This window comes from Balaenoptera physalus (assembly GCF_965194825.1).
Source record: "Balaenoptera physalus genome assembly, chromosome: 1".
Classification (NCBI taxonomy): domain Eukaryota; kingdom Metazoa; phylum Chordata; class Mammalia; order Artiodactyla; family Balaenopteridae; genus Balaenoptera; species Balaenoptera physalus.
Window position 1 is genome coordinate 33,547,774 of NC_138882.1, and position 18,510 is coordinate 33,566,283.

At 42.3% G+C, this 18,510-nt stretch overlaps 1 protein-coding gene across 6 annotated transcripts; it reads left to right on the forward strand.

Annotated features, from left to right (window-relative positions):
* Positions 1 to 4,441: 4,441 nt before the first annotated feature.
* RAB29 (RAB29, member RAS oncogene family) lies at positions 4,442 to 16,374 on the forward strand. 6 transcript variants are annotated; one of them, XM_082462973.1, is made up of 6 exons: positions 10,293 to 10,409; positions 10,837 to 10,962; positions 12,925 to 12,996; positions 13,677 to 13,858; positions 14,152 to 14,273; positions 14,557 to 16,374. In XM_082462973.1, exons 1-6 carry the CDS (start codon positions 10,406 to 10,408, stop codon positions 14,666 to 14,668), a joined length of 618 nt encoding a protein of 205 aa, XP_082319099.1. In that variant the 5' UTR covers positions 10,293 to 10,405; the 3' UTR covers positions 14,669 to 16,374. The 6 variants fall into 6 exon arrangements, with proteins under 6 accessions (XP_082319102.1, XP_082319099.1, XP_082319100.1 ...); XM_082462974.1 differs by having other exon boundaries at positions 10,305 to 10,409; positions 10,719 to 10,962; XM_082462975.1 differs by having other exon boundaries at positions 10,362 to 10,380.
* The last annotated feature ends 2,136 nt before the right edge of the window (positions 16,375 to 18,510 follow it).

The window sequence follows — 18,510 nt, forward strand, 5'->3', positions numbered from 1 at the left end:
GGGTCAAATAATAATAGCCATTCTTTGCTGAGTACTTGCACGTGCTTTCACTGTGCTCAACCCTGTAAACTCTTAGAAATTTACAATTGACTGCAAAGGGTTTAGAGTCAGACAGGCCTGAGTTCAAATCCCAGATCTTCTGCATTGATCTGTGTGACCTTGAGCAAACCGTTTACCCTCTCTGAGTTTCAGTTTCCTCATCTGTACTAATACGTATTCCCTAGGGTTGTTAAGCGACTTCAGTAAGATAATTGACGTAAAGGACTAGACACTGTGCCTGGCATACACTAAACCCCAACATACTAGTCAACTCTGAAGTGAGGGGGAGGTGGGCCAATGACTAGGCAATGTCAGTACTCTGACCATAGGGGTAAACCGAGGGTGGCTGGGGAGCAGGCAGACGGAAAGGACACCTAACCAAGTCTTGAGGGGCAGGGAAGTCTTAGAGGAAGCCAACAAGAATAGGAGCAGCATGTCGGAGGAGAGAACCATCCTGGAGAGGAAACAGTAAGCTAAGCAGAGAAGTAAGCCTGGTGCTTTGGGGAACTACAAATGGTTCACATGACCTGAGTTTGGAGGGCAGGGGGTGATAACACAACCCTCTGAGACACGCACACGTTTGTGACGAAGCAGTTTTTCTGAGATGGCAGATAGGGAAGGGCAGAGTCACAGTGCAGTCCCACCCAGATCTGTCTGACTCCAAAGCCTCTGCTGGGAACCACTGCCCGAGCAGGACACGTCCCCCGAGGATTCTTGACAGTGGTGTATAGCACACAGTGCTGAGCATGACCCAGCTCGGTGATCAGCCCTTTTTTTTTTCAGCTTTGAGATATAATTGACAAAGTTGTAAGATATCTAAAGTATATAATGTGATTTAATATATGAATACATTGTGAAAGGATTCCCCCCATTGAGTTAAGTAACACATCTATGACGTCACATAATTACCCTTTTTTTTCTAGTGAAAACATTTAAGAAATCAGCCTTTTATAATGGGCCTGGACTCTGGGACTAACTCTTCAAAGCAGTAATATGTTAGTAAGGCCATTAAGGGTTAGCGGAAAGAGGATAATTGCTTGTTAATTATGATTTGTATAATAGTTAATATATAGTATATTATACTCTATGATATACTTTTAAATAATAACCTCATTTACAACTTCAATATTATCTCTCATAACTTTGCAAAAAAGATATTATCACCATTTTACAAGCGAGAAACTGAGGCCCAGAGGGGTTAAGTGTCTTGCCCAAGGTCATAGATTCACACCCAGGATTCTCTCAGCCCAGTGCCTTCCCACCATGCCTGAAGCCAGATAAAAGAGGTGGCCAAGGTGTCCCTGTGTAGAGAACATAAAAATGTACTGAAATGGTCAAAAATATGGTGCCTGTTATCTCAGTTTTGCCCTTGAGACACCTTGTATTGCTGCAAAATGATAATTGTCTACAGAAATAGACAATATCTTCCAGTGGACATTTAAAATCAAGCTTCCCAGGCGCCAGCCTATCCCTGATGATATTTTTGCAACATAATTACAGGCAACACCATCAACCCTGAGATCAGTCAGCTGACAGTCTCCTGAAATCCCGCTGTCTCCAGCTAAAATTCAGTAACTGAACAATGCACGGTATAGTGCTGTTTACTGCACTATATTTTATAACATTATCTAAAGATAAAATATTTTAATATGACTCCCAAGAAAATATATGGCTTGATAAAAAATTTTTTTTAAAAGCTAGTAAGAAAACCAATTACAGGGAGTTCCCTGGTGCCCTAGTGGTTAGGATTCCAGGCTTTCACTGCTGTGGCCCGGGTTCAATTCCTGGTCGGGGAACTGAGATCCTGCAAGCTGCGCAGCGTGGCCAAAAAAATCAAAGAAACAGAAACAAAGTGCAGGAATGTGAGAACCAGTTGGCCAGAGAGAAAAAAAATCCTAAACATAATTTGAAAGACTTTATGGCTATATTCATGTTTAGTTAGGTTGGGTTGACTAATATTGCCTAGTTATTGGTGTTTTCTTTTAAAAAGTTAAATGAAAATAATCCCAAATAAGTAAATATTATGTCATATTCAGAGCATAGTATAAGTTCCTTATTTTGAACATACTAGAACAAATTTATTATTTTGAACATTACAGAAATTATTTTCTCTTAGCTCCTATCAAAGAAATGTTGAACAAGTAGGTAGAAAACCTTGCTTTAAGGGAGCTCCAAATTGTGACCTGCCTGGGACACCCACATGTTATTCTGTCCTTGACTCTGCACAGACTGTCACATGTGTGACTTTCAAGTACATTACCTAAGTTGTTGACTACCTCACAAATTACTCAGAAATCAAGTATGTATCTGGTTTTTAGGTGTTAGAAATCTGTGGGAAAAGTAACTAAGTCAAATATGAAATATTAACTAAGATTACCAGGCCAAAAATCAAACCAGCCTTCGATACAGGTTCAGGAAGGTGCAGGGGAGAGATGTCACCATTGTCTGAGGTATTCTCAGGGGATCCAATCCCAAGCCTGGAACACAGCCACTGATCTTCTCCCTTGGGACTCCCATGCTATGGAGGACAGAACAGCACATCACGTGCCCACCTAGGCTTCTACATTCTCTATCTTTTGCTTTGCTTAGCATCCAGGTTATCTTTTTGCTGTGTCAGGGTCAAAGATGGTGGCCAGAATCCTCTGGGATACCCCAGGGCATCACTAGAATTCTCCTACTCCTCCAATGAGGCACAACTGCCAGCTGCCTTCTCCAATCAAGGCAGATTCTTATTTTTTGAGCTCAATAAGTAAGAGTCATCATGTCCACTTTTGAAATGAAGCAACTCTTGGAAAACATGCTGAGGATGCTGTACTCTTCTTCTGAGAAGTCACCCTATTTTCCTCACACAGCTTAATTTTAAATATAATAACAAGCACAAGCTTTAGAGGTAGACATAGGTTTGAATCCCAGCTTTCTCAACTCTTTTGATCCCCAGTTGTTCCTTCTGTAGAATGGGATAGCAGTGCCTTCTCTGTGGGGCTGTTTAGCACACAGAAGTTTCAATAAACAGAAGCTTTTATTATTATTATACAATGTTGATTAAAACGAGAAGAGAAATACTCAGAATATAGAGTTTGCGATGATATGAAGGAACTAGTGAATTGAGAAGTTAATAGACCCAGACCCACCCTGGATTCTGCTCGTTAGTGCCGTGCGTGCAGTTGAAGTTGGACAAAGTTGTGCAGTGTGGCGGACCAGCCAGGTTCATAGGTCTCCGTTGGGTAAGGGCACTGTGACCCTGACCCGGCTTCATCTTCAGGGGCCCGAAAACTCAATCCCATCCAGAAGTCATCTCAGGGAGGCTGACTTAGGCCCACAGACTCACAGAGGCCTGTGCATAAGACCAGATGGTCAGTGGGCCTGACACACATGTAAGCCTGACCAGCACATTCCCTCCCTGGAAGGAAGCTACCCAGGTAAAAGGTGATCAGAAGGCACTCAGAGAGTTGGGAATCTTAACAGAGAAGTTTGTTTTATAATTTGAAAATATAACGGTGTCAGGCCTTGTTAGTCAGCTGCGGAGTCTCCACAATAGGGACACCGGACAGCCAGCCAGATATTCCCTTAAGACTAAGGTGTCTGCCAGACAGAAGCCAGAGATGTGTAGCCACTCTTCTCCTCTCAATGTCTCCTTTCTTTACTTCTAAGACTGACCAACTTCCCTTCAGATCAACACATTTCTTCTTTAGATATGTTTATACTCCAAGCAATCTAGTCTTCTGCCTAGGAACCTCTCATTACATGTTGATTTTAGAGTTTAACACAGTATTTCCAAGTTCTTGGTGGAGGGTTGGGGGGTTGTCAGTGGGTAACTAAGGGTGGCCTATGGGTACAATAGTCTCTGCCTTGCTCCCCTCTTACAGAATTGAAAGGTCATAGAAAATTAGAATCATCTGTGTTAGAAGGGAATGCCTTCATTATATAGATGCGACTTTCTCAGTGACACGTTGACAGTTGGGGCCACACACTCAGTTCTTTAAACCAAAAATTCTCCTCTACCCCTTTTCCTATCTTCTTTCCCTGGTTTTATTTGGGGTGGATGGGAGGGTATCCATGGAAGAAGGCAAATGTGGCAACAAAAGCAGTAAAAACTAGGGTATAATGTTTCCCCTGGATACTCCCAGGCTCAAAGCTAGCTGCAGACTCTTGGGTACAAGCCCGCAGAGGAGTGATTGACACGTTGCCCTTTGAGCCCACCAGCCTCTCCCTCGAGGGTTTCCTAGGGCACCTTGCTGCGGAAACTTCTGGCTGAATGCTTAGCTGGGTCACAGGCATTCCTGTGCTTCTGCTTCCTGTGCCCAAAGCAATCACCAAAAAGTTATGATTACTTAAGTGAATCTGGAGTTTGGGGCTTAGGGACAGCTGCAGCCCCATGGCCTGACCCTCCTCTGGGTTCATCCCTCTCATCCGTGCTCCTGGGCCACTTGCTGTATCACTTCAGTCTCCATTTCATGTTACAAAGCATTTTTCCACTTTCTTCCTAGCACAGGGGTGGAGGCTGTGGAGATTATATAAACTTTCTCTTCTTTTTTTTTTTTTTTTTTGCCACGCGGTGCAGCTTGCAGGATCTCTTAGTTCCCCAACCAGGGACTGAACACAGGCCACAGCAGTGAGAGTGCCAAGTCCTAACCACTGGATCACCAGGGAATTCCCTAAACTCTTTCTGTTCTATTTGAAGTCAAGCTCACAAGTTCTTAGGCGATTTCCTAGTGCTGGGTCACTTCTTTAATAAATATTTATTGAAATCATATAGTAGTCATCACCAACCTGAAATTAGTGATGTAATAAGCTATACACCACATCCGTTAGGTAGGGCTCTTGCCAAAAACGTTTTTCCAGAATCTAATCTTGAGAAGACAATCAGACAACCCAGAATATGGGTTGACAACCCAGACTCTCTACAATACAACTCTTTAAAAAGAAAGTCAGTGTTATGAAAAGCAAAAAAAAAATGGCAAGGGATTATTGTAGATTGAAGCTGTCCAATAGAACTGTCAGTGATAAGGAAAACAGTCCATGTCTGAGCTGTTCAATATAGTAGCCACTATTACATGTGGCAACTGAGCACTTGAAATGTGGCCAGTGTGACTGATGAGCCGATTTTAAATTTATTTAATTTCAATTAATTTGAATATAAATAACCACACATGGCTACTGGCTCCTGTATTGGACACAGCATAGTTCTACATTAAAAAAAGACTAATAAAGAAACAAAACAACCAAATGCAATGCATGAACTTTTATTGTATCCTGGATCGGGCGGGGGGCGGAAATGAGAAAAAAATATTTCAAGGGATATAGATAAATGTAAATTATTTATGATATTATTGAGCTAAAGTTAATTTTTTTAGGTGTGATAATGGTAATGGTATCGTTACCAAGTCCAAGCTCCTACTGCTCACTGCACAACAGGCCAATAAATGGAGAGCTGAGTTCTTGGGGCAAGGAATAGAGACTTTATTTGGAAAGCCAGATGACCAAGAAGATAATGGACTAGTGTTCCAAAGAACCATCTTACCCTAGTTAGAATTCAGGCTTCTTTTATACTAAAAGGGAAAGTGGTGTGGTTGGTTGTTGTAAATGTCTTGGTGTTGGTGATGTAATCCTTTGTGCTTGCAGCTGTCCACATAGGTCAGGTCACCATGTTTCTATAAACTTCCAACAGGACAAATGTTATTCTCTGTTCTGCAACTTTTTATCTCTATATGAATGGAAAAGTGTTATACTTACTTTTAAAGGTCAGAGCCTAGACCTCCCTGGTGGCAGAAGTGGTTAAGAATCTGCCTGCCAATGCAGGGGACAGGGGTTCAAGCCCTGGTCCGGGAGGATCCCACATGCCGCGGAGCAACTAAGCCCGTGCGCCACAACTACAGAGCCTGTGCTCTAGAGCCCGCGAGCCACTACTGAGCCCGTGTGCCACAACTATTGAAGCCCGTGGGCCTAGAGCCCGTGCTGTGCAACAAGAGAAGCCACTGCAATGAGAAGCCCACGCACCACAACGAAGAGTAGCCCCCGCTCACCACAACTAGAGAAAGCCCGTGCGCAGCAACAAAGACCCAATGCAGCCAAAAATAAATAAATAAATTTATTTTTAAAAAATAAATAAATAAAGGTCTGAGCCTTGAGAATGCACTATCCTGTATATTTCAGGTGATAGGCAACATTCTTAACCTACAGCAAAAGTAACAGAATACAAAGGTTAAACTAAAAGAAAAAGATCTAATATGGAGTCAGATTTGTTCTTCCCAATTACAGTATTTTGGTTTTATAGGAGAATTTAATTATTAGGTCCTGTGTACTAAAGTATTTAGGGATGAAGTGTGTGCTCCTTACTTTCAAAAGGTTTGATATGTATACACAAAGAGACAAAGCAGATGAGGCAAAGTGTCAGTAATTGAAAATCCAGCTTTAGGACATACTGATATACATTATACTCTTCTTTTAACATTTCTATGGGTTTGAAATTTAAAAAAAAAAAAAAGTGGGAAGTAAAAAGGATAGAGACAGGCACCAACTGGAAGTGTGATAGTAACAGAGCAAGGCTGACCATTTCCCCAGCTTCCAAAAAGCTGTGTTCCAAACATGTACATGCAAATCTGTTGTTGGCACTCTGAATGTGCTTTCCCTCTCTCTTATTTATGACTGTCTACCTGGGAGACTGCAGCTTACTATCGAAGAAATACAATACCCCTACCCCCACCAAAGGAATTGTCACTCCTTTTATAGAAACTCTGTGACTTGGGGGAATACCAGGAACTTGCTAATCTTCCCTCTTAAATCCTCACTCTTCACACTTCTGATTTGGCAAACTTAAAGTAGTTCCTCTTACAGACAACCAGGGCCAAAGCCAAAATTTTGTATTTGAAATCCTTGTTTACTTTGTAATGTATTGTTTGCATATAAGTTAAATAATTTTAAATTGGTCACATAGTTAAAGGACCACAGATCAAACCGATTGTAAGTGCTCCAGGTGATGAATAAGGGCTGCAACAGTAAGGGAAATATTCCTAAATCGGTTGATGCTTAAGTCAGGCTTTAAAGCAGCATTTCTCAAAGTGGAATCTGGTCTGGGTATCACCTTTGTACTTGACAAAAAGGCAGATTCCCCTGGGTCCTACCACAGCCCTGCAGAGTCAGAATGTTCATATTTAACAAGCACCCCAAGTAATTCTTATGCACACTAAAGTTTGAGAACCCAAAGTATGGTAAGATTTAGGTGTGTGAAAAGAAGCCTGAAGGGTATTCTGATAGGTGAAGCACCCTGAGCGAAGATACAAAGTCAAAAATGAAATAGGGCTTTTAAAGAGCAGAAGGAACATCACTGTTAGGAGGGGGAAGATTCCCATTTGAGATCAGGTGAGATAGAGTTGTTAGGTAGGGTGGGGCTTTGGACACCAATTCAGGAAGGTCGGACAATTTTTGGGTAATTGGTAGACAATGAAGGAACAATGATGTTTTAGGAAAATCATCCTGGCTGGTTGTGCAGGATGCAAGATTTTAAAAAACTAAAATCAAGGAGATCAATAAACAGGTTTCTGAAGATGATCCAGGTGTGAATAATGAAAGCCTGAACATGAAAGTGGCACTGGATACAAAGCATAAAGGATGGGTGGGAGAAATGTCTTTGAAGGAAGGATCAGTAGGATGTGGTAACTGACTTTTTAAAAGGGAGGGGCTGTAGAGGAATATGTGTAAGAGGAAATATTAATAATGCTCACTACTACACACTACTATATATAAAATAGATAACTAATAAGGACCTACTGTATAGCACAGGGAACTCTACTCAATACTCTGTAATGACCTATATGGGAAAAGAATCTAAAAAAGAGTAGATATGTGTATATGTATAACTGATTCACTTTGCTGTGCACCTGAAGCTAACACAACACTGTAAATCAACTATACTCCAATAAAAAAAATTTTTAAATGCTCAATGTCTACAAACAAAAACAAAAACCTAATAACATAGTTTTAAAATTGGCTAAGGAGTTGAATAGATTTTTCTCCAAAGAAGACATACAAATGGCCAAAAAATATGTGAAAAAACGTTCAATGTCACTAATCATCAGGGAAATACAAATCAAAACCACAATAAGATATCACTTCACACCTGTCAGGATGGCTATTATAAAAAAAAAAAAAGACAACAAGTGTTGGCGAGGATGTGGAGAAATTGGAACCCTTGTACACTGTTGGTTGGAATGCAAAATGTTGCAGCCACTATGGAAAACAGTATGAAGTTTCCTCAAAAAACTAAAAATAGAACTATCATATGATCCAACAATCCTATTTCTGGGAATTTATCCAAGAGAATTGAAATCAGGATCTCAAAGAGATATTGGCACTCCCACGTTCATTGCAGCACTATTTACAATAGCCAGGATAAGGAAGCAACCTAAATGTCCATCAAACGATGAGTTTAAAAAGTAGTATATGCATACAATAGAATATTATTCAGCCATTACAAAGAAGGAAATTCTGCAATAAGCGACAACATGGATGAACCTTAAAGACATTATGCTAAGTGTAATACCCAAATCACAGAAAGACAACTACTGCATGATTCCACTCATATGAGGTATCTAAAATAGTCAAATTTATAGTGTCAAAGAGTGGAATAAATAGTGGTTGCTAAGAGCTAGGGGGAGGGGGAAATGGGGAGTTACTAATCAATGGGCTTAAGGTTCAGTTAAGCAAGATGAATAAGTTCTAGAGATCTGCTGTACAACACTGTACCTCTATTGCACACTTAAAATTTTGTATTTTTTGTATTTTATTGAATACTTTAAAATTTAAGAGGTAGATCTCATGTTAAGTGTTCCTACCACAATAAAATAAAAATGTTCAGGTCTGAAGCCTGAGTGAAAGGAAGAAATGATGAGGCCAATGACAGAAATAGCTGTTTTTGTGGTGATGCAGTGAGGGGGAGGCTCTGGCAGGACAACCAAATGGAGGCACCTTTATAGCAGTTGAACAGAACTGATTGGAGATAAAGATATAAATGAACTTTAGACAAAGAGAAATTTGAAGCCAAGGCAATTCACTAAAGTAAAAAGTTTAAAGAATGATCAGTTCAGGGACCGAGACTCAAGCCTTAGGAAATTCTTAGGGAGTGATGGGATGGAAGGAACCCATGAAAGAAAAAGGCGATCATCAGAGAAGTAGGAGGATAAACAAGAAAAACAGTGTCACAGAAGCCACGTGAGAAACAAATTTCAAGGGGTGGTCAACTATGTTAAAGCCAACGGGAATTGAGAAAAGACCATTGGAAAGGGAACTGAGACATTCGGAAAAGATGAGTAGCCTAGCCTGAACTTCCTTACCTGGGTAACAAATATTTTGGGCTAAATACATTCATTGTGAACCGTGCTGATGTTCTCTACTCACAGAACGTAAGTGGTAGCCCATCAAGAGATCTAACCAGGGCTGTTTTCCCATTGCCCTGTTGCTTTTTCTTCTATTCCTGGGAAAAGTATAGAAAATGGAACTTATTTTGTTCGCCGTGAAGCTCATGTTCCCTTAACTGTTACCTAAAGGGCAGGTAGGTCAGAAAAGTTACAGGCTAAAAAATTAAAAGTATTTGCAAAACTGTAGTTTAATCGTTATTCATAAGCAACAGCAACAACAACTGGAGGAGGACTGCCAGTGTACTCCAATTAGCTTCCAGCCCAAATGATGTGATGACTAGAGATTGTGGAAGTGAGGATGAGGAACATCTGTTGTTTTCTGTCTATCTTTACTGCAGTAGCTAGTTATTAAATATTAATAACTAACATTTAACGACATGGGTTTTCCTAAGAGTCGGCCTTTTAATCTGTCCTTGAATTTGACTGATATTGGGTCTTTTGGGAAAAATATAAGAACTAGCCTTCATCATGTTCACAAGATCCTGGATATGTCTATCCAACTGAAAGAACAGGAAATAGATTTGGAGCATGAGGGATGAGGCTTGAGCTTTTATTAGTGGAATAATGTATGGCATCTATGGAATAATTTTTAATCTTAGCTCCATAAAACTTTTAAAGATAGTGAGAAATCTGTCTGGGGACGGATTTAGGCAGGTGAAATCATGTCGAACAAATCGCTTCTGAAGGATCTTTTCTATGCCAGAATTATTTTAAAATAAGATTCCTAATGGTTGAAAGGATTTGAAACTTTGCATAGTTTTTTTAAAAAGAAAAATAGTGCATAAACTACACTTCCCAGGAGGCCAGGCGGGCGAGTCTCCTCACTCGGCTACTTCTCTTCACCGCGAGGTGAGCTGGGAAATGTAGTGCTCCAAGCAACGCTGCACGTGACGCACGCGAAGGAAGGCAAGAGGGACTGCGCCGCCTGGTGCGGTACAGGGTCCGGGGAGTCTATGTGTGAGCCTCTCTTTCCCCAGAATTTGGTTTGTGCAGTGCGGGGAGGGCCCCCATCTTCTCCCTGACCGTGAAATGAGCTGGCCCGGGTTCATTCGCCCGCCGGAGCAGCTCCGGGGAAGTCCCGGTGGGTGAGGCACCGTGGTGCCTCATCCCATTTCTCGGTAGCCGGGCGGGGAGGGGGAGAAGGTGAGAACAGCCGGGGGCTCGCAGCTTGCGCCCTGCGCCCCACCCAGGCTGCGGCCGCCGGGGGAGGAAGCGCGCATATAGGTTGAGTGCGAAGTTTCCTTTTTTGCTTTCTTGTCAGAGAAGCCCCAACGGGCGGTTCGGCGGGAATGCCAAACTTCAGTTTGAGCGGGGTCCCGAGCCAAAGGGGTTAAAATAAGCTCTCCCCCAACTTCCCGCCGCCGTATAACGTCCATCCCGCTAGCCATGGGCAGCCGTGATCACCTGTTCAAAGTGCTGGTGGTGGGGGACGCCGCAGTGGGCAAGACGTCCTTGGTGCAGCGATATTCCCAGGACAGCTTCAGCAAACACTACAAGTCCACGGTGGGAGGTGAGACGTCGCTGCGGGGGCGGGATAGACCAGAGGCCGAGATCACGGGACTTGAGCCGTGGACTCAAGTGGGGTGGGGAACGGGGGATTTGGTGTCTTTGGGTCCTTCCCCGGGCCTGGAAATAGGTGTCTGGGATCCTGAAGGGAGGCATGCTGGTGTTTGATTTGCATGCCTCTCTTGGGTTTCCCCCAATTAAGTTCTACCAGCGTGAGCTGATTGTCTGGAAAGAGATAGAGCAAAGCTGTGACGATGGGAATTGGGGGCGGGTGGATGAGAAAATGAGCAATTGCTGCGTTTCGCTAGGGAACTCAAGTCTCCTCCTGCAGCCTTCCTAGCGGTCACTGGCAAATCTCTGCGATCAGCAGAAGCAGCTGAGACCCTCTGGAGCGCCTGGTTAGGTACCAGCTGGGGCTGTTGTCCTGCCTCTCACGGGAGTTACAGACAGCTGTTGAAGGAACAGAAAGGTGTTTAACCTGGCCTCCTGGAGCCTAGCTTTGTTATGGAAATACCTGCATGGGAGGGCCCCTTGGCCACACAATCAGATGCTTATCAAGGCTGACGAGCTGTGTGTTTTTTGCCATCGGTTGCTTAAATAAAGACTAGGACTTCTTCCTAGTGTAAAATATACCACTCTTCTGACCTATCTTCCCCCCACACACACCTTTTTCTCTCAAACTGGGGAGGTGAAGGTGGCAGGGAAGACCAAGAGTTAATTCATTTCTTTCCAGGTTTGGCCTTTGGACTCAACTGTCTTTTCAGAAGTAGAAAAATGCCTTCTAATTAAAAGTTTAGATGGGAAGAGCTGGTGAAGAGGGAAAGTAACAAACATTTATTTATCTCCATTAAAAGAACTTTTTTTAAGGAAAAAAAATTGCAGTAATGTAAATTTTGAAAATGTGTGCTAGTGTTCCTTCTGGAATTTTTTTAAATTAACATGCATTTACATTGCAGTTAAAACACCCTCCTTAAGAACATTCATCAAAATTAAGGGTTTAAAAAAAAATTAAGGGTTTAAAGTTTCAAACAAACAAAAAAAAGTTTCAAAGATTGTTTCCTGACCATTCTGCCCCACACTGCTCAATAATATGAGGGTCCCTACTTCATGGATTTGGTTTAAAAGTATCCCACTAATTTTTAGCAATTGTTCTAGTTTTCCTTTAGTAGAGAATATAATTGACTGGCTAATTTTTGTTCAGTGTTTATTCTTAATTTCCCCTAGCTTTTATTTCTGTCATAGACGTGGAGAAATGTATTTCCAAATCTCAGAAATTATCCTGTTTCTGTCCTTATCAAAAGCTCTCCCCCCACCCCCGCGCCTTAACTCATGGACTCTCAGCATCTACAGATGTGGCAGTAGATTCCAGCACAGCTCTTAAGCATCATCCATGGAGTATCTTCTTCCTGGTGAATCATCTGGGACCTTTTCACTTTATCCCATTCCTGCCCAAGATAATTCCTACAGCCTTATGGAGAATGTAGAATTCCCTGAGGGTGTGTTTTTCTCATAATACAATTGGACTAGAAACCAACACTGAAATGTGGAAGATGCAAAAGCCAACCCACTTACCTCATTTCCCTCTTCTACCCCATCATCCCTTCCCTGAGAAAACCCCCTAAATCTCCCAGAAACTGTTTAACCTGAGATTAGAAGTTGTTTTTATAATTACTCCCATCCTCCTATCCCCAGCCTTAGAGACAAGTAGGATCAAATACATTGGTTTGACAAGAGAGTAAAAGCTAGAGATGCCTTCGGAGACGCATGTGAATTACCTGTCCCACACTTAATGCATGAGTGTGGGCTCATCTCAGTCCATTGAGGGCTTAAAAATAACCAAACAAATAAATAATGAATGAATGGGATTGGAGTTGTGTGTCTCTAGGGTTGTAATTGCATATTTGATATGACTTTGTGGATTTTTAAAGGTAAATTTAATTCAACTATATTATGCATATACTTTCAGTGGATTTTGCTCTGAAGGTTCTCCAGTGGTCTGACTCAGAGGTGGTGCGCCTCCAGCTGTGGGATATTGCAGGTAGGATGGACAAGACTGGACAAAAACAAGGAAGACATTTTGGTTTAACCAACAAGCTCTCAGAGAAAAAGTGGGACAGTGAAACCAGAAGTTTTTTCCTGAAGCTGGAATGATTGAACTGCTCTGAGGATATATAAGCTGAGTAGATGTAGAGCTTTTGTAGTTGTTTTGCCCTGAATAAATGTAGAGCAGTCTCTGTGTGGGTGAGGGGCTGGCAAGGTAGTGAACTGTCCAGACCATAGGTAGATGCTCCCACAGCAGGGGGAGGGGGTGCTCTTTCTAGGTTTTCGGCTGACCTTGGTGAGAAACAAGAAAAGAGAAGACAATAATAATAATAGCTAAACCTTATTTATTATGTGCCAAGCACTTTTCTGAGCATTTTAGATTCACTGACTCATTAATCCTTACAGCTATCCTATGATAAAAATCTACTGCTTTTTTCCCCACTTTACAGATGCGCAATCTGAAGCACTGAAAGCTTGACTTGTCTAAAGTCACATAGATAGTAAATGACAGAGCAGGGATTTGGAATTGGGTGATCTGGGCGCAGAATCTGGACTCACCCACTACGCATACTGCCCTCTTTCCCACAATGAAGATGGAAAGGGCAGGGTGTCAGGGAGGGTTCCAAGGCTGGTTCTCAGGATCACCTTCTCAAGAACCGTCTCCTTTCTTCCCAGGGCAGGAGCGCTTCACCTCTATGACCCGACTTTACTATCGGGATGCCTCTGCCTGCGTTATTATGTTTGATGTTACCAATGCCACTACCTTCAGCAACAGCCAAAGATGGAAACAGGACCTGGACAGCAAGCTCACACTGCCTAATGGAGAGCCGGTGCCCTGCCTGCTCTTAGCCAACAAGGTATGTGGTCGATCTTGGAAAATGGCCCCTGGCCTCAATCCGTGGTCAGAGAGTAAGCGTATCTAAAATGCACTCTGATTGTGGGTATCCACTTGCCCTTCTCAAGCTGGCAAAATCTTCTCTTCCTCCTTTCAAGAGATGTTGAGACTTTCTTTGGGAAGAATGTTGGCTGTAGATTTCAGATGCTGCTGTTCTAGCCATTGGTGGAACTGTTTTAAATCCACACGTATCTGAGCAATGTTTCTATTCCCAGGAAGTTTATGGTGTTGCCTTTTATTTATTTTCTTTGCCAGTGTGATCTGTCCCCTTGGGCAGTGAGCCGAGACCAGGTTGACCGGTTCAGTAAAGAGAATGGTTTCACAGGTTGGACAGAAACATCAGTCAAGGAGAACAAAAATATTAATGAGGCCATGAGGTGAGTAGCTCATGCTGTTCTGGGGATAGGCACGCAGATTTACCCATCTTCCACTGCAGCCCCTTGGACCTTCTTTCCTTGTTTCTGAACAAACAAGAGCAGACTGAGCCACTGGAATGCCAGCTTCTGAAGGTCAGGGATGCTGTCTTCTCTCCTGAGATAATTGGGGACAAAGGGGCATTTAAACCTTGTGGCTTTACTGAATGCCATCTGGTGACAAGACAGACAATATCTGCCGTTTCTCCATCCAGCTTCTCAGGCTTGTTTTGTACTTGTTTTTTAGAGTCCTCATTGAAAAGATGATGAGCAATTCCAGAGAAGATATGTCTTTGTCCACCCAAGGGAACTACATCAACCTGCAGACCAAGCCCTCTTCCAGCTGGGCCTGCTGCTAGTAGCGCTTGGCTTGTTTTCCCTCCCAGTTCTAGGAGATCCTTCTCTTCCCTTTGGTTGCCCACCCAGCAGTTTTACTAAGTGCATTTGAACTGTTTGCTACTGACTGTCCAGTAAGGAGGGCCATCATCACTAAGAAAAGACACGTGGGACCCATGGGCGTTTCTGCTGCCTCTCCTGCAAGTTGCCTGTCACTTGCTGCTGGCTCACGGGGACCAGTCAGTGCCTTCTGTCCAAAAAAGATCATCTCATCTCTCAATTTGTGATCTGGGATTTTGTGGGAAGGATTAGAAATCAGCATCTGTGTTTTACGGACCATAATTCTCACCTACTTTTGAGCATATTTTTCCATTTGATGTATATTGATATCTCAATCTGATAGGACTTCAGATTGCAAGGAAAATGAGATCAAAGGTCATCTCCCAAATTCCTTGTTGATCATTGCTTTCAGATTCTTTCTGTCTCGGACTTTGAATTTAAACACCTGCTTCTGAGATACAGGAGAAGTGGGGCTGGATATCTATGGGTTTAGGGCTACTGGAGGTAAACCAAAAGTCACTATTTTTTTAAGCTTCTCAAGTCATATTAGCTTTCTTTTGTCTTGGTTTTAAGAATAGTTAAGCTTTTAAATGATCTGTCTTTGGTGAGAGCGATTCTTTCCCCAACAAATTAATCCTCACTTTAAGGTTTTCTAGTGTCTCTCTCCCAGTGGGATGGGGACAGGGTTTGCAGGTTGATGTCTTGCCGCGTAATGCTGCAAGTGACATCAGTTGGCCGTGGTACCCTGAACTAGGTCTATTCCTCACAGCTCTGAGTCTGAATGGAAGAAGAGGGTCAGGTTATCAGAACAAAATCCTATGGGGCAACTTGCTTATGAGCACTTTGGGTGGCTAGCACTTAACAGCCATAGAAAATAAATATTATGTATAGACCTTTGCCTGGGGGTAGAGAGTAGATAGACAGAAAATCATTAGGTAATTTAAGTGCTAAATTGGGTAGAGTTTTTAGTATCAAATCACTTCTAGACAGTTTAATTTGTTAAATTCTCACAGGATGGTGATTTATAACCTGCCCAAAGTTATGAATATTCTTAGTGAGCTCAGGCTTAGAGCTCTTTGAGAGACACTTACCTAAATAAGTGTTCTAAGTCAGTGGTTCTCAAATCTGACTAATGAGAACCACCTGGGAAGTTTGTTTAACGATTTTAAAATAAAATATTTTAAGATTTCTGTTTCCCAGCCTCAAACCTACTGAACCAAAATGTCCAGGGATGAAGCTTGGGGATTTGTTGTTGTTTTTCAGAGTTTCCCAGGCAATTCTGATCAGCCCGGTTTGGAAACCGTTGCTGGAGAACGTGTTAAAGATGCAGAGACCCAGGCCTTCCCTGGGCTTCTGTAGGCTCCGTTAATTCTCCAGGTGATTTTGACACACACCAGACTTTGCAAAACACTGTCCTAAGAGAGATCAGAGGCCAAATATCAGAGCCTTCGGTGGTTTGTTTGTTTTTAATGCCAATTGTTATAAATTTTGCACAATCTTCTGAGACCTTCAGGTTCTCTTTTGTATTACTCTTTCCAGGTAGGGTTTTTATTACAATGATTCTGAAAATAACAGTGGAATAACAAGTTCTCTGTGAAAATAAAATTGATTTTTATTCACTTGTTTGAACCCCTGAAAAATCACAAATAAATGGGAAATAAGTATTGTATTGATGGTAGTTATTGGCCTTCATTGTGACTTTGTTATTTTATACTGATAGAGTATTGTGGAAATGGAGACTTTATTTTTTAAATACCTTCTTAAAAATGAAGGTAAATGTTATTCTGTTTATCTGTTAATTTACCAGGACTGATTGCCTCATTCCAATTCAGTACTTGATGTAACTTCTCAAATACTGCAGTGGTGACCATTTAAAAAACTTGAATATGCTTTCTTTTCCCACTTGCTGACTCAGGATATTCCTGTCTTTTCAAGCATTGCTAGAGGCTGGCCTGCCAGCCCTTCTGGATTTTCTCTCCCAGTTGGTCAACGTTATGGCCCTGAAACTAATTAAAGAAGAAAGTGAAATATTTCTCTTTATGTCCCTATCTATAAAGAAAAGGGAAAGCAATTAAGATAAGGAAGAAGAAAATATTTACATGGTTAGAAATGTGATTATACTAAAAATAATTAGATCCTATCATTTGGATGCTACCTCTTGGGTAAAACTTGTTTGGAACATGGATATCATTGTAGCCCTTCCCTAGAGAAATTTCCATATTTGAGACAAGATGCCCCTTCAACCATCCAGGTGGTCTGTGGCCAAAGAGAAAACATAAGCATTCCCTGCAGACTGTTCTAAGAGACCCAAGGAAGGGCTGAGAACAGAGCTGTGGGATTGTAACTGCCCTGGCTTTCAACTTTGAACAGAATAGCTGAGTGATCAAACAAGCCAGGAAAGGAACCATAAGTCAAGGAAGGCCCCTCAGCATAAGTGATGGTTTGCTGTTTTGTACTGCTGATGAGCCGGAATTCCTCCAAGATGCTGTTACTCACTTTCCTTTCCTATTGCTAGGGAATATTTGGGTCCTTGATTTTTCTCTCATCTCCAGATTTAACTCTTTTCTTTAGGTGGTCTGTCTTCTGTCCTTAGGACACTGTCCCATCTAACAGGAGGCTCTTCCTGCCTGTCCATTTGTAGGCAGCGGCCTGCTTTTGACATGATCTAAGGCCATGGTTAGAAGATGTAAAAATCTCCATGGTAGGTATTCTGTAAAATCTAGTGACTAGATTGCTCAGGGAAATAAACCTCAGTGCCCTTTTCTCCTTCACCCCGCTTGGTCACTATGTATAGGAAGAGGCCTCAGCTGTGTACATGACTCATTTATTAAAACCAAATAACCCCCAAACCTGCAAGTTGGAATGGATAGGAGGCCACTAGAAAATGTGCATTGGGGACTTCCCTGGTGGTGCAGTGGTTAAGAATCCGCCTGCCAGTGCAGGGGACACGGGTTCGATCCCTGGTCTGGGAAGATCCCACATGCCATGGAGCAACTAAGCCCATGCGCCACAACTACTGAGCCTGCGCTCTAGAGCCCACAAGCCACAACTACTGAAGCCCACGTGCCCTAGGGCCTGTGTGCCACAACTATTGAGCCTGTGTGCTGCAACTACTGAAGCTCGCGCGCCTAGAGCCTGTGCTCTGCAACAAGAGAAGCCACCGCCATGAGAATTCCGTGCACCACAACGAAGAGTAGCCCCCACTCGCCGCAACTAGAGAAAGCCCGCGCACAGCAATGAAGACCCAACACAGCCAAAAACGATAAAAAAAAAAAATGTGCATTGGAAAGAACTCTACATGTATTTTTGATTCAGCCATAAATACCAGAGACTTGAGAATATATCTACATATGACCTTTGTTGTTGTTAGAAAACCCTGCCTTCTTTTTGGCTTTCAAGCATAATCTGAATTCTGTTCAGTTTTATCTGCAGAGTTTCAGTATAATACTGGTATTGCTCTGTTTAGGGTTCTCCAGGGAAACAGAACTAATAAGATATATGTATATATGTGTGTGTGTGTGTGTGTGTGTGTGTGTGTGTGTGTGTGTGTGTATGTAAAGGGATTTATTACAAGAATTTGGCTCATGTGATTATGGAGGCTGGCAAATCTAAAACTTATGGAGCTGATGTCCCAGTTAAAGTCCCAAGGCTGGCAGACTGGAAGAGTTGATATTCCAGTTCAAAGGCCACCAGGCAGGAGAATTCTCTCTTACTCAGGACAGGGTCAACCTTTTGTTCTGCTTGGGCCTTCAACTGATTGGATGAGGCCCACCCACGTTAGGGAGAGGAAACTACTTTACTACAT